Raw genomic sequence first — 27,537 nt, forward strand, 5'->3', positions numbered from 1 at the left:
TAAATAAAATCATGTATTTGATTTGTAAAATTTATTTAATTATACAGAAATTGATATACTAGTGCACTGAATATCTAAAAATATCAAAAAAACACTTATATCTCTACATATATACAAAAGCTAAGATTCATATAAAAATACTTAAAATCGAATAAAAATTCGAATACTTTAATAGGTCGTTCAGCAGTTAACAAAATGTTTCTTCAAAGATTTACATTCTTCTTCAATTGCTTGAGGTAAATCTTGTCCAACTTGATCGTGGAAATATTTCTCGATAGAACTTATCTGAAAATAGTAAACATCATTAGTAAAACTTATTATAAATCATTAGATAAGAGATAATTATTTTTTTATTATTGAGCGATATAGTACCTCTTGTTTCCAAAACTCAGGATCAATTCTGAACAACTCATCAAAGTCTATATCAGATAATCCCTCAAAGTTCATGGAGTTTTTCTTGGGGATAAAACCAATAGGTGTTTTTGAGGCACAGTCTTCGTTATCCAGTCTTCTTAAAATCCAGTCTAAAACTCTACAGTTCTCTCCAAAACCAGGCCATAAAAATTGGCCTTCGTTACTCTTCCTGAACCAATTCACAAGGAATACTTTTGGGAGTTGGTTAGTGCGTTTCTCCATACTCAGCCAGTGGTCCAAATAGTGGCCGAAGTTGTAACCAAAGAATGGCCTCATTGCAAACGGGTCATGCATTATAACTTTACCCTAAAACGAAAAGTACACAATGAAAGCAACTTTTTCAACCATGAGATAAATGATAAGTGTAAGTTTTAGTTTTTTTTTATCATAGTTACCTTGTGTTCTGCTGCAGCTGTAGCTTCACTCCTCAGTGAAGCTCCCATGAAGACTGCATGTTTCCAGTTCTTGGCTTCTGTTATGAGAGGAACTCCTGCGGGTCTTCTGCCACCAAAAAGAATAGCAGAAATTGGTACGCCTTCTGGGGATTCCCACAAGGGATCAATTATTGGGCATTGGCTTGCAGGTGTGCAAAATCTGTAATAGGGATAAGTAATTTATAAAACATCTGGTATATAGGTTGATAACATATTAAAAAAGCACCTCTGTTCTCAAGCAGAACTTTTGGAGAAAAGAATCATCAAATAATATTAGAGCTTGTGCTAGTAAGGGTAACCAGTTATGTTCTATGTAGCACTATTAATATGGTTTTACCAGATTTATTGTTGGTGTTCTTACCTTGAGTTAGGGTGAGCAGCTGGAGTCTTGCTTGTCTTCCTGTTCCAGGGTTTTCCCCTCCAATCTGTTATTTCCACATTCTCATCAATATCATTCTCCATACCTTCCCAATATACACCTCCATCACTGGTCTTAGCCACGTTGGTGAAAATGGTATTCTTGAAGATGGTCTTCATAGCAATAGGATTGCTGGAGTTGGAAGTACCAGGAGCTACTCCAAAGAACCCGTTTTCGGGATTGATAGCCCTAAGTTGGTTGTTTTCATCGAAACGCATCCAAGCAATATCATCACCTACGCATTCCACTTGGTAACCTGGCAAAGTTGGGGTCATCATGGCCAAGTTTGTCTTGCCGCAAGCAGATGGGAAAGCTGCAGCTATGTAGCGTTTGACGCCATTTTTGGTGATGCCAAGGATCTGAAAGAACATTAGTTGTTTAGCTGGATAGCCTAAGAAGTCAAGAAAAAACTGACGATCAGTTTTAAACAACAAATCGCCTGTACGTGAGTAGGCATCTTAACTATTGAACTATATAGTTTGTTCCCGGATAAGAAGTTAGGAATTCAAAGACTGATTTTCACTTACCAGCATGTGTTCTGCTAACCATCCTTCTTTTTTGGCAATGGTGGATCCTATTCTTAGAGCGAAACATTTCTTTCCCAATAAAGAATTACCTCCATACCCACTACCGTAGGAGACAATTTCCATGTTCTGCGGTCTAGAAAGAGAAAAGTTTATTAGCAATGTTCCTAATCGTCTATAAAAGAACTTCATGATACGCAATCTTTGTATGAAGATTACATAATAGAACAACGTCTCAAATTAGATGCTGCCACCAACTAATGATTCTAACGATATTAGGTCAAAAATTGATGACCCATGATAATTTGGTTTAATAATTCAAGCATGGTAGATTCATGCTACTGAAAGTCTACCTTCTCGCTGAATTGTGTAGTTTAGAGGTAGTTATACTGAAAATTTCACATACAGAGTAGGTGCCCGAATTTAGAAATTAATTAAAATTTCAAATTACTTATGAGTTTAGCTCTGCAAATAATGTGCTTATATATAAATATGAATAAGCAATATTTATTGATTTCTCGAGTGTATATAGGTGCTAAGTTTTTATTTGAAAAATAACACCAAACTATCCGCTCATACTTTGAAACATAATTCATTCAAATTAAGTTAGACAAAAGAAAAATATTCGGGAAATTTTAGAGAAGCTATATGTGACGAAAATGAAAGATATTTTCATTTTACAAGAAATCAATACTACGATAAGTAAATATTGCATATGGCTTTTCCCATGAAGTACTCTAGTTACGTATAAACCTAAAAAATTATAAAGTTTATACAATGAAGTTGTGCATAACCGTCATACTAGGAACATATATCGATTCTTATTTAATTCTTCCCATCGGTAATTATTATCTTCTTTAACGATAATACTAATTCTAGTTAACTTTACACAGGCATGTTGAAAATGCTCTCAAGTCTTATAGATATCATAAATCTCAAGTCCATTAATAAACAACCATACTGTACTTTTTTAGTTAGTTCATAAAATTCCTAGAAGAGGTCACTTTGTATGACACCCATTCTAGATAATATTGCTTATCCTTTCTAGATGGCGCTGACAAACATTCAAATCGAAATTCAACGGCGTTGTCCAACTATGTAATGTTTATACAATGATAGAAGTCTTACACCAGGAAATTATTCTTCCAAAATACATACTTGTGCATAATGAGGGTCCTTTCAGGATCACACGGCCAACTCGGCATCTCCACGACTCCATTAGCAGGAGTGCCAACCGAATGAAGACACTTGACAAACTCGGTATCTTCTGTCATAACCTTCGCCACATTCTCTCCAATTCTAGTCATAATTCTCATGGATGCTACAACGTAGGGTGAATCCGTGATTTGGATACCTATCTTGGACAGGGACGATCCAACTGGGCCCATGGAAAACGGAATCACGTACATAGTCCTGTTCTTCATGCAGTTGTTGAAGCGTTCAACGACGGCTTGATCCATTTGTTGGGGGGCCATCCAGTTTCCAAGGGTGCCCTTTACACCTTCTGTGGGTGTGGGAATTGTGTCGGTTTTTTTTTCGGTGCATATGAACGTCTTGGACTCCACTCTTGCTGTGTCGGCTGGGTTTGTTCTTGCCAGCCAGCTGAAAATGGTAGGAGAAAATTAGCATTGATTGATGGAGGATCTTTTAGATTGAAAGTTTTTATGCAGTCAATCTTTTTGCGTATTGGAGTGCTGAAGAAAACTCAACGAAATAGGCTATGGAATAACAAGGTCGGTTTAGTCTGGGGTTCCTGGTCACTTGGGAATTAAAGGAAATGAAGAGGCCAACGCACTTGTTAGAAAAGGAGCACAAACTCTTTTCATTAGCCCAAAACCTTTATGAGATGTGAGAAAATGTACCTACAAGAAAGAGTATCAGGAGAAATAAAAAATCAAAAGAGAAACACTCTGGCGAAATCTTCCTGTGGTAGATCATTCCAAAAAGTTTCTTAGTAACTTTTGATGATATACTGATCCTTTCATATCTAATAAGTATCTGGATCCTAGCAAGAATGTGCTACACCTTCCCAGGAAGCACCTCATGAGAAAGAGCAGAAAACCTGCTTTGGACAAGAGACTGGTAGAAGTGGAGAAGAAATCTTCTTGAAGTCATGCTAGACACTAGAATTCATTAGAACTCTGGAACTGAAGGGCTAGCTGTAGACTACGACGACTAATAGCGATAACAGATCTGATGGTGGGCACAATAGACCCTAAAGTCTCCTATATCGAAATTGCACGTGCAAAATTGATTTTAGGCCATCCTGAACAACTTTTGTTTAGGGTCTGTCGACCCATGTGTCAGCACATCATTGTTATAGCCTTAACTTCTACAATTCTCATCCGATTTCAATGAAATTTGGTAAGGATATTCAGTTTAGCCCGTAAATGATATCACTGAACATTCGATTTTTGCATAAAAAAGCTACATGCACAAAGAAGAAATGAGTAGTTTTTCCATATCTTTTTTTTCTACCAGTCCAATGTTGACGATGAACATTGGTATGGATATTCAGGTTAGGATATTGAACATTCCATGAGAATTTGTGTCTTTTTTAACTATACGGCGGGGAAACACAGAGCAACAAGGATTGGCAGGTTGAGTTAGGTTAGGTTAGGTTATGTTGTGGATCAACTTACCAGTTCTTGTATTTGGGTAGAGGTTCAATGGTACCTTGCTTCTGAAGGAGAGAGAGCAAGTTTGTGTTCTCAGCATCTGAGCCATCGCAGATATGGATATTTTTCGGTCTGCAAAGGTCGACTTTGTCCTCGACATATGATCTTGCCTGCGTGGAAAAAAATATTAGGAAAATCTCTCATGGAAGTTTACGATTTGCGTTATTGATGGAAATATTTGCGATAGTGTTGATGATGTAATCCATAACTTTTTATAACATTGGGAGTAATAAATTTCAGTGATTACGATAAGGTGAAATTTTAATGACTTGATAAACCGAATGTAAATGAAAACTTTCGAAGATGTCTGAATATAGGTACATTGAGTACCAAGAACGGTAAGCATAGTTTACCGATCGATTTGTAATAACAAATAGTCCGAGTTACTTATTTGAAAAAAAAAAATAGAAACGTGTCATGCTAAATATCTCGGAATATTCAAAATTTTTGAAGTGAGGGTTGCTATGAAGTATCCATTATTTTTCATGTAGAAACTGAAAGAGTGAAAAAAAAAAGGAAAAACAAAGTACGACTCGTCTAAGAAAAACTGAACTACACGTGTGACCAAAAATATTTTTATTACGTTGTGCTCAAGCAATAAAGGAGTTACAATTTTATTATTGGAAATAATGAATCAAAATCGGCATTTTCAAGTTGTTTTGAGTTGAACGTACCCGAAAAGAAAATAAATAAGGTTCTTTACATTTCCATCTGGCAAATTTTCAAACTTACCTTCTCAGTGAGAACATTGATATCTCCGTAAATAACAGAAACTCCACGAAGATGGTGGAAAAATCCGTGACTTGACTGTTTCAACTGTTTATTGAACCTGCCAATCTCTGATCCGCATCTGAAAAAAAATACATTTAGAGGAACTGCAGATTTTAGACAGAGGCGTATTTCGACGAATAGATTGACGAAATATTCCAGCGATATAAAAAAAGATTGTTCATGGAAACTGTGTTGAATAATATCCGTTGGAAAATTCAACATCTTTCATAATTTTATTTTTCATATACCACAAAGCCAGCTCAGAACGGGGTCAGTATCTGGATGAGTTACCGCCTTGTTTTACACTCGAAATGTTTAGGTAGAATTAAGGAGAAGAATTTTCACGAAAAATAATCCGATTTTGCTCGATGCTGTTGTAATTTTTATTGTTGTAAGCGAACTGCAGAATAACAGGATTTTTTCTAAAGTTTTATTGTTAATGAGTCAAAAAAAAGTTATTCATACATTTTTTGGCCAACGAGATCTTGTGATTTAACACCTTTAGACTATTTTCTTTGGAGCCACTTTACAGATAATGTGTATGCCAATATTCCACAATCGATTCAAGACCTTCAAGATGGAATTCATTGAGTTCAGTCAGTGTACGAATCGGTCATGAATAATTTCATGAAAAGGATAATATTGTGCTGAAACTCTATCCGGGGGGCCATTTGACTGATATCGTTTTTCATCGTTAATTGCTTATCTTTCTATTTACGATGAAATACACATCCATTGATTTCTCTTGAATTTTTCTTTATATCAAAATGGAAAAATTAAGAGCTACTAGCGAGAAAAAGGATGACGTTTCAGGTAGAGTTCAACCTATGTTTAATTATTGTACAACCTGCAGCATATATTTAACTATAAACATACAAAAACGATATAATAAGCGTTCTATATATGTATCTAATAATATATTCTATTAATGTATGTTCTTGGTTTGAGTGGGTTTCAAACTTGAATTTACCCACTTACCAAAGTAAGCCTAAATAAAAAACTAGTAAGGATACATTTTGACGGTCGGAAAATCAATTTTTTCGGCAACCGTCCGGGAAGTGCTCACTTCCCGGACGCTTTTTCTCTGAGAAAGTAGCATTTCCCGGCCTAGTCCGGAAAGTACGTACTTCCCGGACTAGGCCGGAAAAGAATCATAGAATCCAACCGAGATAACGCCTGACAGTTCATATGAAATTAGTTGTCAAAAATTTGCATATTTTTTGATCGCAATCGCAATAAAATATTGAAAGCAGCAGCGATAGAGTTATTTTACATGGTTGCCGAAAAAATATTGTATGCAACACGCCCGAAAATGGTTTTTTTGGACTCACAGACTTTCAGGACTCGCTTACGCTCGTCCTGGAATTTTGTCTATTCGTCCAAAAAACCCTATTTTCCGGACTTGTTACGTAAATTACTATTTCCGTATCGAAAACAGTCCGGGAAAGTACATCATCAAAATATTAGTCAGCGTATTTTGTGAACTTAATTTGTTGTAAGAATGTAGACATTCTTGAATGATTTCAGAAAATGGATTTTTTCCGTCTTAGCAATAAACAAGATAACGAAAATTATAAACTCAATTCAATGGCGTGTAATACACCTACAATTGGTTGATCTACGATTTATCTGAGTATAAAAGATGATTAAATGTGTCAGTATTTTGTCTCAAAGATCGAGTTGAATGTAAACAAAGATGCGATATTTTATTATACGCGGAAGTCAAAGGTCCAATGTCTACTTCGATAAGACGAAACAAGGTTCCCCGCGAATCCATAACAGGAATATTTGCTGAAAATACTTTGAGCTCATCGAGTGCAAAACGTGTTTCCACACAAATCACCTATCTGAAATATTGGCACTTATTATCTGATACGAAGCAACATTAATCTGTGATAACAGAAGGAATATCAGTAATTCGTTGATTTATAGATTGAAATTGTATAATTGAGGGATAAAGCCTGAAATATATCAGAAATGAGGACGCTTTTTTTTTTGTCATATGTTATTTTTGAGTGCCCACTCCTGGACAAATATTTTTTCGATATTTTCATAATGCCAGTATTGTGTTTGAGCTGTTGGGACATTTTAGTGATGTTAAGAATTGAAACCATGTACCTACGTCACTCAAGAACAACTAAAATATTGTTGCTGTAGCCCGTTTCATTGACGAAAACCCAGGTTTGTCGTTTTTCTCATCGATCTTCGGAGTTAAGCTATGCCTAATGATTTTTATGGCTGGAATTGACAGATATTAATGTGAACGACGATTATTTTCAGCAGGACGGCGCTACGTGCCACACAATCAACGAAACAATCGTAGTTTGGCAAGAAAAGTTTCCTGGACGTGTTAATTCTCGAAGAGGTGATCACAATTGGCCAACGAGATCATGTGATTTAACATCAGTAGACTTTTTTCTTTGAGGCCACGTAAATGATAAGGTCTATACCAATGCTCCACAATCGATTCAAGATCTTAAACATGGAATCCGTGTAGTTATCGAGAACATACAGCCACAAATGTATCATGGAAAATTTCATGAAAGGATGAAATTCTAGCCATTCAGCTGATATCGTTTTCCATCGTTAATGGCATACCTTCCGCTTTACAATAAAAAAAACACAACGATTGATTCCTCTTGAAATATATTCGTTTTTTTAATATCAAAATGACCCATCTTATTGGAAAACTCTGTATTTGATTTTCCGTTAATTTCACAACTACATATTCGATCGAGATGAAAATTTGCAATTAGATGAAAAATAGTAATTTCAAGCTTCGTGCAGAATTTCATGTTGATAGCTTCATCAGAACCATAAAAAATTTAAGAAGACTATCGAAAAAAAATCAACCAATATTTCCGTGACCAAAAAACCGACGAAATTGAAATTTAGTGTAAAAAACATCTTCGTACGAACTTTCAAGCTGATCATACAATTACTGATTATTTAATTCGGAACTTATGTTTCAGTTGTGTTCTACTGAAAATATTAACAGTCAAATTTCACTCTAAGAATCAAGATATCTTTAGGTATTAAGTGAATTTTCGAGATTAATTTTGAAAAAGTATAGGTATACAGGGTGGCCATTTGAAAACGAAACAGACGAGATTACAGACGAAATAAAGTTTTTCGATAGAAATGCTCGGACAGGTCGATTTCTGTTTCGAGGGGGACAACTTAAGATGTAGGTTACGGACGCATAGCGCTTCAACCCTTGCTGCTACAACCCCCACCCCCAATTTTTGAATAGGGAAGATGGGGTGAGTGATACCTCATTAGAAAGGTATTTTTATACTGATTTCAGCACAGTAATTGTTTTTTCATTTTATGCATTAGTTCTCGAAATATTCATGCGTTAGTTAGTTAGGAAGGAAGCCACAGTCATGGTTGTTTTGAAGCTCAAAATGTCGATTTTTCACAAAACACTACAAGTGCCATGAAAACACCACTTCATTTTCAAATACTTAGTTAAGAATATTTCGAGAACTAATGCATAAAATGAAAAAACAATTACTGTGCTGAAATCAGTATAAAAATACCTTTCAAATGAGGTATCACTCACCCCATCTTCCCTATTCAAAATTTGGGGGTGAGGGTTGTAGTAGCAAGGGTTGAAGCGCTATGCGTCCGTAACCTACATCTTAAGTTGTCCCCCTCGAAACAGAAATCGACCTGTCCGAGCATTTCTATCGAAAAACTTTATTTCGTCTGTAATCTCGTCTGTTTCGTTTTCAAATGGCCACCCTGTATATTATCGGACATACATAACTACGAGTTATTGAAATACATACCGCATATGAAACATTTAAATATTAATCAATATGAAGAACTTGAACAATTAAAGCATATCGATAAGAAAACAATTCTCCGATTAAAGTTTTGATATCGTTCAATTTGATTTCTTCAATTCTCGTAAAATTGTAAGCTGAATAATTTCGCCTTGACGTCTAAATTATATTAATCATAATTAAATCGCACTATTTAATTCTAGATAGGAAAATTGTGGATTTTTCACCGAACTGACGCGGAATAGAATTTCCTGCAACCACAATTTACGTCAGGATAAGAATTTTCCGATGTCATAATTTGGAAATGATTTCTAAGAAGCGTTCTTGTCCATATTTTGAAACATCCTGAAAAAATATCCCCTTTTTTTATTTTCGTTTTTGGTTTATAAATTTCAATGATAAACTATTGGATTATTCCAGGAAAAAAATTCGAACCTCTCTGAAATTCTGACAGTTCACGTTTTGGAATGTGTGAAATCCAAAAAATCTAATAAAAAAAATCTGTTCGTCCGCCGTCCAGAGATTTTCTACGACTGTAAAATATTACTGTCAATTTTTTTATTTTCCTTTTTCGTTAATTAGATTCTTCTATTCTTAACCATCAAACTGAAGTATCAAATACAAATTTCTCTAACTGTTTCTAAGAGATTTTTATTCGATTTTGGAATCCATATATCCACAACGTAAATTATAAAATTTCAAAGGATTTTAGAAAAGATTTTCCTGGAACAATGACGAGGTTCATTATTTGAATAATGAATCGAAAATTTACGTGTCCAATAGCGATAAATATCTACCATTTGTGAGAAAGTACACAATAAGGAATAATTTACAGATTTGAGTACCTATTATAAACGAAGAAATGAAGATAAACAAAATGATTCGTTTTTCAAGAAATATTATGGTTCGCCAATGAACAATTACATTGCATGACGTGTTTTATCTTTGAAATTATGGTAATTACTCTGACAAGATGAAAATTTTCGAACAAACCATTTATTGGATCCGAAATGAATACTTTCAATAATAATGGCCATTTTAAAATGAAATAGTTTTATAATGAAGTCGACAGGTAAAAGAGCGGTCAACGTTAATATCTATAACATAACAGAGGTAGTATCGACAGGTGTAACTTTAATAAAAGAAACATTTTTTTGCCTGTGGAACAAAACGATAGATCCAGAATTCCTGAAACTTTTTAGCAAAATTATAATTGCATGATGCAATGGGGAAATAATAAAAATCAGATATCAATTTAATCTTTTCACGGAATTTGAAAATTAATGGTTATTTCAAATAAAAAATATAAAGAAAAAATTCCAAGATAATTTAAGAGAAGACATATTTCCCTTAAAGTTCCAAATTCGACTTAATTATTAAACTATTAATATAATTCTTCATCTACAGCCTAACTGAAATCAATTTTATTTGGCAGCATTATATTATTTTTTCTACATATATACTAAGGTATATCTTACATTGAAATTTTAAATTAAAAAAAAATTCGAATGAAATAAAATTATTTTTATGTAAAGTTTTGAAGTACCAGTACAAAGAGATGTATGTAAACTATCTCAAAACTCTAATAGATGTTGCGGAATATTGACAGCGTAAATCTGATCTATAAACATCAAAAGGTTGAACTCGATCTACGTAGGTGAAAGCAAAAATCTACACGAAGAATACGATTTACCTTGACTTATTACCGGTCTTGTTCCCAATAAATAAAAATCTATAACGGCAAATACCGGTAAAATAGAAGTGAAAAATACTTACGATGCAGACTCTTCGTATCCTTCTCCAAATTCAGGCATTCTGAAATCTAATCTCGTTTTCTATCGAATCGAAAAATCGAAATTTCGCCAAATAATTCACTCACAATTTAAATTCTAGTACCCTCTCTAAGTATAACTCTTATGGTACATAGAAAAAAAGCCGAAAATATATTTCAAATAAATTTTATCTGATTTGGACACGAAGCAATTGGGCCTATGGTGTCTCGCGTTCAAATTTACGTAAGCCAGATTGCAAATTTAAATGAGGTAATTTTCAAAAGACACTACTAACAACACTGAAGTTCGAAATCGAATAACCACTTTGTCCGTTGGTCTCAGCTTTATACCATTCTATGACGACGTGCTAAATGTGGAGGGGATGTACTATTATTTGGAACATTGATTACAAACATCGATTTGGTAATTGTTGATATCCAGACTGTTTTATGGAATTGATAATTGATTCCTAGAGTTGATAACAATCGTTTAGACTCATCTTACAAATAAACGAATTCTCCGAATTGCACATGGATCCAAAGAACGATAATTTTTCGAAAAAGAAAAGTACTTTTTTTGGAATAAATAGACACATATAAGTTATAACAAAGAAGAAGAAACCGTGTTTCTGTGGGTGACAAATTTTACAGGTATGAATAAAGATTTTGTGTGCTTTGTAGGGAGAAGAGACGGAGAGTTTAAGCGAAGTCATGAACTTTTTCGCATATTGCGCTCTTGGATACCACATAACTGCATATCAGTATATCCAAGGGTGTACTTGTTGCATAAATGAACGAGCGCTCAAAAACTCCTGACTTCACGTCAGCGTTTTCTCTAATTTTCAATTTTATCGTAAGTTATATGGTGAAGGCTTCTAATTTTTCCGAAAAAAATGGAAAAAACAAGAAGCGTGAATGCTGGTGGCAATAAAAATCTGAGTCGAAGGCTAGGATTTTTGCACCTGCACGTATGATTTTTGTTGAAAAAAATATTAATTTGCATTGTGTTTTTTCGATTTTTTTCTTTAGAAAAATTAGGTGCTCGAATGGTACCGCCACCAGACCATTTCTTTCAGCTCTAGATTTTTAGGTACAGGCTTATTGAAGTTAATTCTATTACTAAGCAAAAATAAAAATATAAATAGCTCCAATTAATCTTTAATGGTCAAAATAGAACTTTCCTATTCAAAATAATAACCTCTTTCACCGAATAATTATCTGGAATTAGACCTGAATCAAAAAAAAAGAAAACTGGTGATCCAGTACCAATGTAAAACGACTCTTAGCAAAAATGGGTTTGACAGAATACACTTCAGATGATACGCTCTATTAGTGATGACGTCACACACCGTCATTTTAGTTCTCCTGTCAGTGTTCGGAATCCAAACAAACAAATTGTCATTCAAATTAATACGTTGTCGTTGAAGAAATTGGATTATTTTGATAAATAAGATTATTTAAGGAACGATTTTACTATTAATTGGTAGACAGAAGGCACGAGATTAATGCCAGTAAGTTCAACGGACAATTTGTGTTGATTTAAAAAATAGTAAACCCTTTAGACGGAAATGTAGACACAAAATATCATTGTTTTTTATGCCTTCGGGACAGCAAACCTAAAAATGAACAATGGATTAACAGAAATTAGCCTTCGAGTCATGATTCAAGGAAGAACAAAACGAAATCCATTGAAGCTCTGTTTGGTTACGAGAGAAAAAAATATTACCACCGCCTTTGTATATGAAGTTGAGGCTGAATAAGCAATTTATGAAAGCTTTAAATCTCGATGAAAATTGTTTTGGGTACTTGCCAGGTAATTTCCTGGGATTGCATGGAAAAACTGAAAGTCGGTTTTCAACTAAGGCAACTTGTTAAAGATCCACATTTCACCACATCGATGAACGAGTCTGAATCTAACGTATATGGTGTCCATTTGTTCAAGCAATTCAAAATTTAAGACAGATTCTTCGTTTTAGGTATATTTTCATTCGTTGTAAGAATCGGTAAGACGTAAGATAGACTGACAAAAAATTAAAAAATTAAATAACAGATGATCTTCAAACTCCGATAATGTCTGCCAACTTAGCGACGATTAAATTCAACAATCCTTCCAAGAGATCTTTTTGGATGATCAACACCGGGTATACCGTCCTGACGAAGTGTATTTTTCGATATCCTTTCTTTGTCTTCAACGTCCTTTGTTTTTTGTTGGGCGAAATATATTTTCTATGTATGTACTTATAGGTAATTACACTTAGTGTTTATTCTTGCTACTTCAAATAAGGCTATTTCAGTCAGGGGTCTATTTTCTTACGGAACTGTAGATAAAAATAATTTTGAAACATTGAATCAAAATACAAAACTTTGCTGGGGATATCTACGCGAATGTCAAAAGGTTAAAGTGAATCAATCTGTTATTTTCAAAATTATGAAATATCCTTGCAATTTTTCCTTTCTACGCGCAGTACTGAAATATCTGAATAATATTGACGAAATTATTTCGAGTTTTGTACGTAATCCTGTTTCGTTATTAGCAAAAATAAACCGTCGGTCAATAAAGATCTATATTTGTATTGGCCAACTGATTCCTCCGATTTGTCGCTTGTATTTTTTCGAAATCATTCGATGAATAATCAAGGAGTTTGCGGCTAAAATGTAGAGAAAAATACATTCCGTTATTATAAACATTAAATACTGATGGGATAGAGTAATTTATTCTTGTTGTTGGTGGAACAAATTTGTTAATCAAAATTATTCTTTTCATGACTATTGTTGATTATCGATACTGATTTTTTCACATGAAAAATGTCTGCAATTCGCTTTTGTACGTTACTTATTCATACAAACAAAGAAATTCCTATTCGGCATTTAACTTGCAATCATAAAGATAGTGGTAACCGCGTACGGCAAATTTATGGTGATATTGCATCAGAAAATGCTTCATAGGCGTCGATCTCAAAGGTGTAATGTCGATAAATGTATATGAATGAATTGCTTGACAAATGATAAAACATTATAAATTTCACATCAAAATATCATTCGATTGATCGAAGAAAAATTAAAACTGATAATATAATATTTTCATAATTGTATTTCGAGCTAGAAAATATTGTGTTAGGTTATTATATTTTATCTATAATTTTGGGTGGCATTGTTTTCCAGAAGTGAATTTTTCAATTTCGCCCTTTAAAATGATTCTCAACTTATCTATAATCATTAAAATATTGTTTGACATTTTGAAATCATTTTAGTTTTCGTAACTATATACAGGGTGATTTACCGGGATGGCCTATTAGACGGTTATGGAAAACTGATAATAATTTTGAGCTGAAAATTTGCATATTGGTGTTTGAGACAATGATCTTTCTTCCTAAAATTTTCAGATCTCTACAACTTCCGATTATACCGGAAACAGACTACTACTTCCTTATTTCAAATGGCACACCCAGTATATTATTGCATCATTAGATAGCATTTTTGACGACAATTTCGACAATATGCCATATCTCGGGTAAAAACTCAACGGTTCATGAGTTAATGAGATTCTTATGAAAAAAATGGTGGCGGGAAATTTTTTTTCTTTTTCGATTCTGGAAATAAGTAGTATTATAAGACTGTTTGCGCTTCGGACCAAAAATGTACAGGGTGTTTATAAGAAGATTATGAACTTGGACAACTCTATATATTATCAAAATTCAAGATTTTCAAATTAGAACCTATATTTTTTATTATTTCAGTCGATTCTACGTCAAAAATAGTGGGGGTTATTCAAGCAAACCCTATACCTAAAATGAATACGTAAAGAGTTATCGGGAAAGAACCTTAAATGAGGAAAAACCACACTGTGTGGAGTAGTCTGCGACTTCCGGAAAACACAGAAAGAAACTAAAATTCGATGTTTGGATTACTAAATTTTACATTTCATGAATTCTAATTAATTTTTCGTTTAGATTGTTGAGAAATCTATAAACCAAGACAATTTTCAATTACGAATAATTCATTATAATTATTGAAATGTAAAATTTACTTATTCAAACATCAAATTTTCATTTCTTTCTGTGTTTTCCGGGAGGAATTATGGCCAGTTGCACCATTTGCCTAAACATCGATTAAAATTTAAACATAATTTCTCTTAGGGCCAGTTGTACCATTTGCCTAAACATCGATTAAAATTTAAACATTGATTATTTTCTAATTTCTCTTAGGGCCAGTTGCACCATTTGCCTTAACATTGATTGAAATTCAAACAATGATTAATTTCCGATTTCTCTTGAGGAATCATAGAGTAATCAAAGTTTAAATTTTTAATCAATGTTTAGGCAAATGGTGCAATTGGCCCTTAAGAAATCACAAAGTAATCAATGTTTGAATTTTTAATCAATGTTTAGGCAAATGGTGCAACTGGCCCTAAGAGAAATTAGAAAATAATCAATGTTTAAATTTTAATCGATGTTTAGGCAAATGGTACAACTGGCCCTAAGAGAAATTATGTTTAAATTTTAATCGATGTTTAGGCAAATGGTGCAACTGGCCATTAGTCAAAAATTTGTCTGGATTTCGAAAGACATAAAACATTAAAGTTGTAGAATATTTTATTCATAGAGCAAATCACGTAAGTTTGACATCTAAAACATGAATAAATAGAAAACATAACAATTCAAACAAAGATTGAATTTCGTCGAGTATTTGAATTCAAAACGTAAAAGGTCAAAACTTCAATTTTTTCAGCAAACGATTCCGAAGGTTATTCCAACTAATAACCAAAATTGCTATTTTTAGACGATCGCATACGCCGCTGTGTTTTGCCAGCATCGCATTCTGAAACACACCTACCGTCTTGGCCAATGGCGTTCAGGTTTGAAGTCGAGCCTTTCGACCTTCAAATCAAAACTGAATCCGATCCGGAGTTCAAGTTGGCTATCGATATTAATCAGCTGTATTTCTCTCGAGCAGGAATTTCTACAAAACATCCACTTGAACTTTGAAACGGAAAATACCGATAAAACAATGACTTATCTGGCGAAAATAGGTTGAGAAAGAGACATTTCGAAAGTTTTAGTGGGGTTTAGAGATGTTTATAGCAGATTTAGATAAATCGGTATTTTTCCTTGATTTGTCTCTATGCGGCGATTATTATTTGTTGCGATGATCAGTCCTACTTTCTATTTACGACCTATTTCTTCATCTTTCTACACTCACCGTCACCGTAAAAAAAACTAGGCCACCTAAATTTTGCTGAAGTTCGTTGTTCAAGAACATTCGTAATTTTTCACGATTTGCTCTTCGCCAAATTCGAGACAAATGCATAGGTATTGAAACAAACTCCAGAAATATTGATAGCTTCTTTATGCAGGGTGAAAAACCATGTATAGGGTGTTTTTTTAGAGCTATAGAACTTTAAATTGCAATAAAACAACGATGGATTATTCGATTGACATGAATTTTATTTATCCGCAAGATAATCTTGTGGCATTACATTTTAAATATGATTTCTGGCATATGACCGCCATGGCTGGCTCGGATGTAGTCCAATCTGGACGTCCAATTTTCGATGATTTTTTCCAACATTTGTGGCCGTATATCGGCAATAACACGGCGAATGTTGTCTTCCAAATGGTCAAGGGTTTGTGGCTTATCCGTATTAAATCACAAGATCTTGGAGGCCAATTCACAGGTCAAAACGTGAATTTAGGCGGTCACCAAACGTGTCTTTCAATAAATCGATTGTGGCACGAGCTGTGTGACATGTTGCGCCATCTTGTTGGAACCACAGCTCCTGGACATCATGGTTGTTCAATTCAGGAATGAAAAAGTTAGTAATCATGGCTCTATACCGATCACCATTGACTGTAACGTTCTGGCCATCATCGTTTTTGAAGAAGTACGGACCAATGATTCCACCAGTCCATAAAGCGCACCAAACAGTCAGTTTTTCTGGATGTAACGGTGTTTCGACATACACATGAGGATTAGCTTCACTCCAAATGCGGCAGTTTTGTTTGTTGACGTAGCCATTCAACCAGAAGTGCGCTTCATCGCTAAAATGGAAGTAGTGCGCGATACGTATTCCGCACAGAACCATTATTTTCGAAATAAAATTGCACTATTTGCAAGCGTTGTTCAGGCGGGAGTCTATACATGATGAATTGCCAAACCAAACTGAGAATAAATCCCTTGACAGCTGTTAAATTGTCGCCATCTTGAACAGTAATGCCAATTTAAAGTTATATACCTCGAAAAAGAACACCCATTACATAATGTGATCTTGTAATTGTGATCTGTTATATTCAGATTGCAACGCAGATCGTCAAGTGTTTCGGGTAGTCTAAGACAACGACGAATGTTTCTTTGAGTTTCATCCCAGAGATGTTCAATCGGATTCTGATCCGGGCTACATGCAGGCCATTCTAATCGGATATCAACCTCATGCAAATATTAAAATTGGTTTACAATATTTGCTACATGCAGTCCTACATTGTCGTGCATTAAAATAGTCATTTCAGAACGTATTATTATATGTAATTTGAGCATATAGAGCTTCGTTTTCAATATATATAATAATTCGGTACTTGCTGCTCTTGATACACTCTGATTCTTTAATAGAGCTTGGAGTGTATAAAATTCCAGCTTTTATTTGAATTGAATACGTGTATCTCCAAAAGAAATCAAGATATCAAGGTGAAATAAAAACTGAAAGATGGCGAAAAGGATGGCCTTTGTAATAAACTGAGCGTAAACTCTACAAATTTCCCGAGCTGTTCCACAAAGCGTCAAAAAATTCGACTTCAAATAATGATTTCTTTCCATTCTGTATATAAATATTCTATCAACATTTTTGGAAAACTTTTCCGAAGTTGTTTCAATACCAAGAAATTTATCTTCAATTTTGCGTAGAAACAATTGAAATCGATGAAAAAGTTTCAAAGATCTTGATCAACGAACTTCAGCAAAATTTTAGGTGACCGAGTTTTTTGTCGGTGAGTGTATATCTCAGCATCGACTTGCAGAAATTGTGAAGAGGTGTGTTTACTGTACCAAAGTATAAAGATCAGTTTAGAATAAGAACAATAATTATCGAAAAAAAATTAGGAGACCTTTGACGCAGTAGACACACCTCCTTAAAATTTCTGCAAGTCAGTGTTGAGATTGAAAGATTGAGCAATAGAAAGTAAGACTCATAATCGCATCCATTATGTAGTAAGCATATCGCTTGGAGATACATCAAGGAAAAATACTGATTAAGCTAAATCTGCTATAAACATCTATATACCCCACAAAACTCTCGAAATGTCTCTTTCTCAACTTTATTTATCAAAAATTATGAAAGAAGCAGAGATGTGAAATCAGGACCTTATATTTTGATTTCAAGTCAGTGCATTTCTTTAGATATCTACTGGAATTTTCTATTTTTAGAATCCCGATGATAATTATTGTTTTTCTTCGAAAACGACTTTTGACATAGTAGGCATACCCCTTTAAAAGTTCTGCAAGTCGGTGCTGATATGTAAAAATGAAGAAATAGGTCTCTAATATGGGTGTTTTTTTTATGAGCTGGAGAACTTTAAATTATAACATACAAGACAGAAATATTGTTGGATTGAATTATTTATCATTACAATCTGGTAGATAATTTCATTGCATTTATTTTCCAAATATGATTTCCGGCATTCACTACTTTCTCCAAATCTGGCAGTATGGCGTGAATGGTGGCTTGAATAGTGGCTTCCAATGTTCCAAAAATTGCTGGTTTTTCAACATAAACCAATGACTCAACATAACCCCATAAAAATTAATCGAGAGGAGTTAAGTCACACGAACGAGGGGTCAGTTAACAAGACCATTTGAGGAAATAAAGTTGTCACCAAATTGATTTTGCAATAAATTGATGGCGTGCTGTATGGCAAGTTGCGAAGTCTTGTTGATACCAAATGTTGTCAATGTTGGGCTGATTAATTTTTGGAAACAAAAAATTAGTCAGCATGGCTCGATAGCGCTCACCATTTACCGTAACCACAGTTATTTCCTCATTTCGAGAGAAATAAGAACCGATGATGCTGCACCAAACAGTCAATTTTGATGGTAAGTGGTGATTCGTTAATGGCTTCAAATTGTCTTTGATTCATATACTACAATTTTGTTCATCGACGAAGCCATTCAACCAGAAATCGACTTCATCACAATTCTTCGGAAAAAATGCTCAAAGTTTCAAATTAGCCCAATCATCGAAAATGTGTCGTAAACGATGGTCATTAGGCCTTATAGTTCTTGCACGAGCTGTATATTACAGGCACGTGAGGACTAATTTTTCACGTGTAGAGGCACTATTTGCTGAATATTTAGATTATTTTGCTTTATCGTTCAACTTTATATACATTCAAAATTTTAGTGAAATCTGGCGATAGATTCTGATACATCAAAATTTTACAATCTTCCAATCCAATCCCCATAAAATTTCATATGAAAATTCGTTTCACTATTATGCAACTGATTTATAAAATCTATTCCGATAGAAAATTGGCGATAAATTGATTTTGATTAATTGGATTCCTCGATTTAAGCCTCAAAAATGAATCGATCATGTTCATTGGTTCCGATTTTCCGATTATTGTATCATTTTGTGAATTTAATTAGGTATCTTCTTGAGTTTCAGCCTCTACAATTCTCCTCAATCTGACTGCTCAGTATTTCGACTTGAAAAGTTGTTTTTGAAACTGCGGTTTCTTGAATTTTTTTCGAAATAGCCTCTGTTATTCCTCTCAGGTATCTTTTCAATTTCATATAAAATAGTATTTTGTCAAATTTATCACAGAACATTTTTTCGATCTCTCTCTCTCTCTCTGGGCAAATATTGACCGATCACGAGAATGTCACGTGGTGGTGTTACCTCTTAAGACATAAAGTGATTCACTTCTATAGATAATCAATCAATAATGGCTAATTTGATCGGTATTTTGAATCAATAAATAAATTAGAATACGTAAATGACGAAAATTTGTAATTTATGCACGTCGAAGAAAAAGATAATGAATTATTTCAATTCTGTGAAATTATGCCGCGAATCTGAAAGAGAAGATAACTTACGAACGAGGAAGTTGATACAGTTCAACTTTTTATCGATAGATAATTTGAAGCAAACATAGCATTTTCAATTGAAGGCGAGCAGGTAGAACTTAATCCTGCTAAGGACTATCCTTAAATTCTTGCCAACGTTTATTCGCACACACCTGAAGCGTAACAACTAGTTTATACGTATAATTAAATTTAAATCAATTCGTATGATTACTTAACAGATATGAATTCAGAAAACTTACCTTCTCAATAGGATGGAGACACCCATTTTCACCAGCACTAGATAATATTTCTGTAAACAAAAGAGCATGTTATCAGAAAGAAAACAAACGACCGTTAACATCATTTTGAATAAAAGAACTAAAAAGAAGCAAGCAATTATGCAGTTCAGACGTTGCGATAAAATTGATTAGAAATTAATTATTTTCACAACTGGCTACTCGTAGATTGTGATATAAATATACCTGACTTTTCACAAAGAGAATAAAACAATGATTCTCAAAAAATTGTCAATGGTGATTCGATTCCAATGGGTGGCAATTGAACACGAAAACTGACAATCATTTGACGCATTCTTATTGCTGTTTGTTTCGTGTTGAATTCTTTTATGGCATATTTTATGATTTCATCTCGCTAATAAAATTTTGGTTAACAATGCAGTTGTTTGGTGTTTGGGCTAACTATACCGTGAAATATGAATGCTACTTGGCGTCGAGAGCTTTTGAGCGCTAGCCATTCATGCGTCTTGTTCCCTTGAATGTTTCAGAACTTTATATCTTTTATATGTATAAAAGAGTATCTAAGAATATTATGTATTGGCATCACGTTCAAGCAACTGCATCAAATTGGATAATTCTTTTTTTGTTGTGTTCATTACAGCCATGAAAAGGTTCATACAACAAAATATTTTCGAAAAAATCATACGGAAAAAGGCTTTCGTTTTCTCCTACTGAGCGAACAGACATAGAGTATAATTTAAAACTTTTTTTTGGATTGCCTGACAGAACGTGCGAAGCTGGGGCGGACAAGAGTATGGATTGACACTACGAAGGATGTATTTTGAGTTGCCTGACAAAACGTGCGGGCAGCTAGTTATGTATATGCATAGTATAACATACTATGGTATATGTTAAGTGTAACTACAACTTTGCTTCCGCCGTTTTGCAATAGTTGGCTGTAGCGGCAAGTGGTAGTCGAAATAAATAGATCGTAGATGTCATACAATAAGCTTGGGTATTTGTAAACATAACGCCATCGAAATATTAGTCGATTTGTGTCTGCATCATAAAGTTATTCTCGATTAAACATGTCAGCTCACGAGTCAAATTCTCGTAATTTACGGGAAATTTTATTTTCTGAAGAAATCTACGGCTGAGGCTCATCAAATGCTCTCAAATACCTATGGTGAGGCCGAAATTAGCGAACGTACCGATAGCGGTTTCAACGCTTCAAGAACGGTGACCAGCGTGGCGGTGGAAGAGAGAAGGTTTTCAAAGATGCAGAATTGGAGGCATTACTTGATCAAGACTCGTGTCAAACGCAACAAGAATTAGAAAGATCATTGGGAGTGATGCAACAAATCATTTTAAAACGCCTGAAAGTCATGGAAATGATTCAGAAACCAGGAAATTGGGTGCCGTACGAGTTGAAACCGAGAGATGTTGATCGGCGTTTGTTTGCTTGTGCTTGCAAGGCAAAGACGGAAGGGACTTCTGCATCGCATTGTGATTGAAGACGAAAAATGGGTTCATTATGATAATCCCAAGCGCATAAAATCATGGAGGATATCCCGGCCATGCTTCCACGTTGACAGCCAAGCCGAAAATTTACGGTTCCAAGGTCATGCTCAGTATTTGGTGAGTCCAGCTCGGCTAAGTGTATTATGGGTTGTTAAAACCGACTGAAACAATCATAGGCGATCGTTATCGAACGCAATTAATGCGTTTGAGCCGAGCATCTGACCAGCACTTCCGGTCTTATAAAGAAGTGAATAATTGGATCGATTCGATTATATTGTTGACATTGAGCGGGTGAACGTGTGTTGTTGAGTGCTCCGAATTGAGTGAGGGAATTCAGTGAGTTATTGATGAATTTCGATAAAGATTGATATTGTTGAAAACAGAATAAAACTGGTCATCATAGACACTAATATTTTTGGAAAAGAAGCTAACTGAATAGTTTATAAAACGGATAATTGTTTATACATTCTCGATATCGAGTCTTTTTTGCTTAGGTCTAGACGGCCAGCGTACGTTCGGCAGGTGTAGTATGTTCGCTGCATGAATCGTTATCGGGACGAGAAAACAGAATAATCTGACCTTCCATATCGCACCAAATTTCCCGATTCCAACTTTTCCGTGGCCTACCTTCTGTGCTACAAGTCTTCCTTAAAGGCCCAAGGAAGTGAAGTGAGTCTCCCCTTACGTCCTCATTTTTTGTTTCGGTTTGTGTCCCTGCTATGGTAGTTGCCTAATACAGAACTATTACATAAAATTTTTTCTATCAATTGAACATAATGGATGATAAAACCGTACAAAATATTTTAGAAAAAATTGAGAACAGTAAAACTGAAATTAAAAGCAGCATACAAGCTTCGGAATCTAATATATTACTTGAACTTGAAAACTTGAAATTCAAGATTCGTACACTTGAGCGGGAGAATGTGTCTCTGAGGGATAAAGTAGACCGACTGGAAAGAAAATCTAACGAAAATAACATCGTGGTTTTTGGATGGACAGAGCCCAATGATGGTATTACTTCGGATTTCATTTGCAATGAGCTGAATAACCTGCTAGGGGTAGAAATTGGTAGAAGCGATATAAATAATTTTTATTGCCTAGGAAAAAAGTCGAATCGCCCAGTAAAAATTGAGTTTGTTTCCTATCTCAAGAAAATTGAGGTTATCAGACATTGCAAAAAATTGAGGGGCAGTGGTGTTGCCATCAGAGACGATCTGACGGAACAGCAGCGGAACGAGTATCGAGTGCTTAGGGGATATTTGATCGAGCAAAGAGAAAAAGGAGAAACTTGTCATATTAGAGGAAATAAACTTGTAGTCAACAATAAAGAATATACACTCCACGATTTAGAAGAAGCTCGAAAACATCCCACTGTCCGCCGGACTAACAGCAACCCGGCGACCCCGACTCAGTCCCTAATACATAACCCGGAAGAAGTACGAACTCAGGCTCAACCTCCTGAAAATATCGAGGAGATCTCGGTTCTCGACCGATTGCAAAGCACACCAGTGGCTGAAAACACTGCTAGAAAAATTGTAAAGCCAGAAAGAGTAACCAGATTGCGCTTGAACGTACAAAGAAAGGATTTGAAATAGTTGATTTTGTTGTATTTTGTCCTGTTGTTTATTTTTGTTGCGTTGGGCTATTAAGTTGTTTGGCTTTTTCTGTGGGTTTTCTGCTACAAAATGGATCCATACATTAGAGAATATAAGAACGAACCAATCATTGCTAAGATTATACCTGACATAGATCATTTTTTGCCACCTATACAAACACCACTTAATATCTTACATCTTAATATTAGAAGTGCGATGAAAAATATGGACGAATTTGTTTTGTTTCTGAGTAAACTTGCGCTCGATATTCAAATTATTGTACTCACCGAAACGTATTTCGTCTATGACCTGAATTTGCTGCAGATTGAAGGGTATACCATTTTATACAATGAGGGTTCACTCAATAAGAACGATGGAGTGTTGGTTTATATTAGGAATGAAATCAGTTTTTCACACGAAATAAAGAAACTAGGAAATATAAACATTCTGGAAGTTTCAACACAGTTTGGATCTAAGAAAGCTATTTTAACAGCCGTCTATAGACCCCCAAGTACATGTCCAAAAAAATTCAACATTGATTTACAGCAGTATATTCAAACGGTTGAAAGGAGCGATATGCATGTTATAACAGGAGATATAAATATAGATCTTATGTCGAATTCAGATTTTTCTGAGGAATACAAGAATATCTTGAACACATACGGATATGAATCGCACATAAATGACTACACTCGACCAGAAAGTAAAACTTGCATAGATCATTTCTATGTGAAAGAAAATGTTTCTATTCCAATTCAATCGTACGTCTTTCAACATATTATTACCGATCACTATCCTATTGCATTAACTGTGGACTTGGATGCAACATCAACGAGACAGCCCAATTCCGATTCTAGAAATAAAAAATATATAGATTACGCAGCACTAAAGACAAACTTGAGAGAGGAGAGGTGGGAAAAATTTTATTCTGTCCATAATATAGATGAAATGGCTGATGAATTTGTTGACAGAATAAGTGCATATATCGAAAAAACAACTAAAAATATAAGGTTAAAAAAACAAAAAAATATTAAAAAGAAGTGGATTACTTCCGCGCTCCTCACATCGATAAATAGAAAACAGCACCTGTATAAAAATTTACAAAAGGATCCGAATAATTCACTTCTGAAGACAGAATACCACGTTTATAAAGGTAAGTTGGCAAAGTTAATCAAAGTTGCGAAGAAGAATTATGCACGAAAGCTAATAAAGGACAATGTTAACCAGTCCAAGGCACTCTGGGACAGTGTAAATAACATATGCAATCGTTCGAAGCCTGAGACAAGGATTGAAAAGATTGTATCGGCAGATGGAACAATGGTGGAGTCTGGGAAACGGATCTGTGACAGTTTTAATGCATACTACTCTAACTTAGGTCAGACGTATGCAGAAAAAATAAGTGTTCCGGAAAACTATAGAGAACATGAAAAAACAGTAAGAAGCTCCTTGTTTCTCACCCCTACGAACATCGAGGAGGTCCACGAGACGATTATGAAACTGCGGCAGGGAACAGCACCGGGATATGATGGCATAAGAGCGGAAACTCTAAAGAATATATCTGACGAGATAAAGGCACCTCTGACTCACCTAATAAACTGTTGCTTTGATGAAGGATATTTCCCGAAAAGTTTAAAAACAGGTATTATAAAACCTCTATTCAAAAAAGGTAGTAGATTGGAAATGAAGAACTACAGGCCAATATCGTTGATCAGCAATATAGCAAAAGTTATGGAAAAAATATTGAAAAAGAGGATTATAAAATTTTGCACGAAACATAAAATTATCTCACAATTTCAATATGGCTTTGTAGAAGAAAAATCAACCGAAGATGCAATCAGACACCTGACATCCTGTATTTACAACTCACTAGATAAGAAAAAACAATCCTTATGTATATTTATCGATCTCTCTAAGGCCTTTGATACAGTCTCCCATGAAAAACTACTCAATAAATTGGAAAAATACGGTTTCAGAGGTAAAATTTACAACATGATGAGAAGTTATTTGATGGATCGGGAACAAAAAGTAAGTGTAAATGGAGAGTTAAGTGAAGCAATGTATGTAAATTACGGGGTGCCTCAGGGCACGGTTCTTGGACCCCTTTTATTCACACTGTATATAAACAGTTTGTTGAGTGTCAGAGTAAGAGGCAGAGTTCTCTGTTTTGCAGACGACGTGGCGTTGTTTTGTGAGTCGGATTCTTGGAACACCCTGAAAGCTGAGGCCGAGAAGGACTTCAGTAATCTGGATATGTGGTTCAGGTACAATAAATTGACGATAAATTTGGAGAAAACGAGATATTTACCATTCGCATCGTACTCGAGTGGATTACCACATATTGGACCCCTGATGGTCACACCGAACTTACATATCCCGGAAGCGGACTCCATCAAATATTTGGGTATAACGATCGATAGACACCTTAAATGGGACATGCATATCAAAAGTATCGTCAACAAGCTAAGAGGCATTTTATATAAAATTAAATATTTAAAAGACTACCTCGACTTGAAACACCTGAAATTGCTGTACTTTGCATTAGTGCAGCCACAATTGTCGTATGGAATTATTGGTTGGGGCGGCGTGAATGATAATCATTTGGAGAACTTAAATGTAATGCAAAGATGGATACTTAGAATTATTTACGGTAAACCACTCATGTTCTCCAACGATAGTTTGTACAGGGAGTCCGGGATGCTTGATATAAGACAACTCTTCTGTCTCAGTATGCTAATAAATATGAAAAAGTCGAAAATTACTTCCGATCCAGTTGACCACTATTATAACACCAGAAATAGATCAAGCTCCTTAAACATACCCCGTTGTGAAAAGAATATAGGACAGCGCTGCTGTAACTACCTTGCTCCGAAAGTTTTCAATCAGCTACCCTCGTACATAAAGAAACTCAACAGTTTAAGTTTGTTCAGAAAGATGTCAAGGAAGTGGATAGTATCTATCGGAAGATCAGGATTGATTGCTCTGATCAGCCAAAGGCTGTTCTAGGTGGAACTACAGGAAGCAGAAATATTTCTCGTTTTGTTGTGTATTTTGAGTTTGTTCGTTCACTTGTCAATAAAGGATAGTTAAATCTAGGTTGATTATATCACGTACAAGCAATAGCTTTCGTAGCTAAAGCTTCTGTGATTAACACTTTGTTCACTCCTTTATTTGTTATAATACATGATTTTATTATTATGTGAGCATTTATGTTCTCCACTCATGTTTTGTATTTTCTTACTGTGTATATATGTTGTAATGTAGTCAGTGAATAAATTATTATATTATTATTATTATATATTATTATTCGTGGATCGCTTCAAAAGATGAACAGTTTTTTCAACGCAGGATTCGTACGCTGCCCGAAAGATGGGAGAAATTAGTGGCCGGCGATGGATAATACTTCCAATAATAAATGTATAACCAGTTTTTTACAATACAGCATCGAATTGCGGAAAAAACCGCAGAAGCAAAGTTGTACGCCTATGTATTCGAAAAAAAAAATCAATTCCGCAGATTGGTGTATGGAAAAATCGAAAAATCTCCAGAACTGGCTTTATGTGAATTCTTTCCATAAAAATAAGAGAGGAAATTTGAACCCATCGCATCATTCGTTTTGTAATCCGAATTCAAAAATGTTTGGTAATCAGTGCCACTCGAAATACTGCGGATTATCTCAGAACTAGAAATAAAATAGAAGGCACCTATAATTTATTTGGTTACAATAAAGGTAGAAGATATCTTTAAATTTTTCCTTGGTGTTAAATTCCATAGACCTATAATAACAATAATGTTATTATAGATCTATGTTAAATTCCAAATATTTTTTTAAAACTATTCATTACTACAATCTTTTCATATTTTCTGCTGTGTTGAATCATAATATCAAGCGAACAGTTTGAGATTTAACCAGGTGATTATATGTTGTTATCTTAATTCAACACGTTGCCTCATACACATACACCACGTGAATGGAAATGTAAGCGCTTACTTTCCGAAAAACATTACATACATAAATAGTAAAGACACCGGTTAAAATCCTTGCACATCTTTTGTTGAAGACAAAACAAACAATAAATCCAATAAAAATAGCGAAAACGAGATAAGATTGAGAAAGGGGACTTACTGATAGGTATAACTATAATTTCTACACAGTCAGACTCACGAAAAAAACAGGACCTTTCACCAGAGAGATAACCGCCTACTTTCTGAAGTGTGCACCCAAAAGGTTTCACAATTAAATGAGGAATATTGATTGGAAGGGGACAATGTTAACTTTTGTGGGTTTATCATTACTTATATTATCGTATCAATCCGTCCAAGAAGTTATTTTCAT

At 34.7% G+C, this 27,537-nt stretch overlaps 1 protein-coding gene across 2 annotated transcripts; it reads right to left on the bottom strand.

Moving 5' to 3' along the window:
- Window positions 1-16: 16 nt before the first annotated feature.
- Window positions 17-27,466, bottom strand: LOC123680699 (phosphoenolpyruvate carboxykinase [GTP]-like). 2 transcript variants are annotated; one of them, XM_045618742.1, is made up of 10 exons: window positions 27,328-27,466; window positions 20,113-20,162; window positions 5,201-5,318; window positions 4,433-4,578; window positions 2,949-3,392; window positions 1,794-1,926; window positions 1,210-1,625; window positions 810-1,008; window positions 373-720; window positions 17-285 (listed from the first exon to the last, which is right to left on the bottom strand). In XM_045618742.1, exons 2-10 carry the CDS (start codon window positions 20,136-20,138, stop codon window positions 181-183), a joined length of 1,935 nt encoding a protein of 644 aa, XP_045474698.1. In that variant the 5' UTR covers window positions 20,139-20,162; window positions 27,328-27,466; the 3' UTR covers window positions 17-180. The 2 variants fall into 2 exon arrangements, with proteins under 2 accessions (XP_045474698.1, XP_045474691.1); XM_045618735.1 differs by lacking the exons at window positions 20,113-20,162; window positions 27,328-27,466 and adding an exon at window positions 10,807-11,126.
- Between the last annotated feature and the right edge of the window lie 71 nt (window positions 27,467-27,537).

Source organism: Harmonia axyridis, chromosome 1 (genome assembly GCF_914767665.1).
Source record: "Harmonia axyridis chromosome 1, icHarAxyr1.1, whole genome shotgun sequence".
Lineage (NCBI taxonomy): Eukaryota > Metazoa > Arthropoda > Insecta > Coleoptera > Coccinellidae > Harmonia > Harmonia axyridis.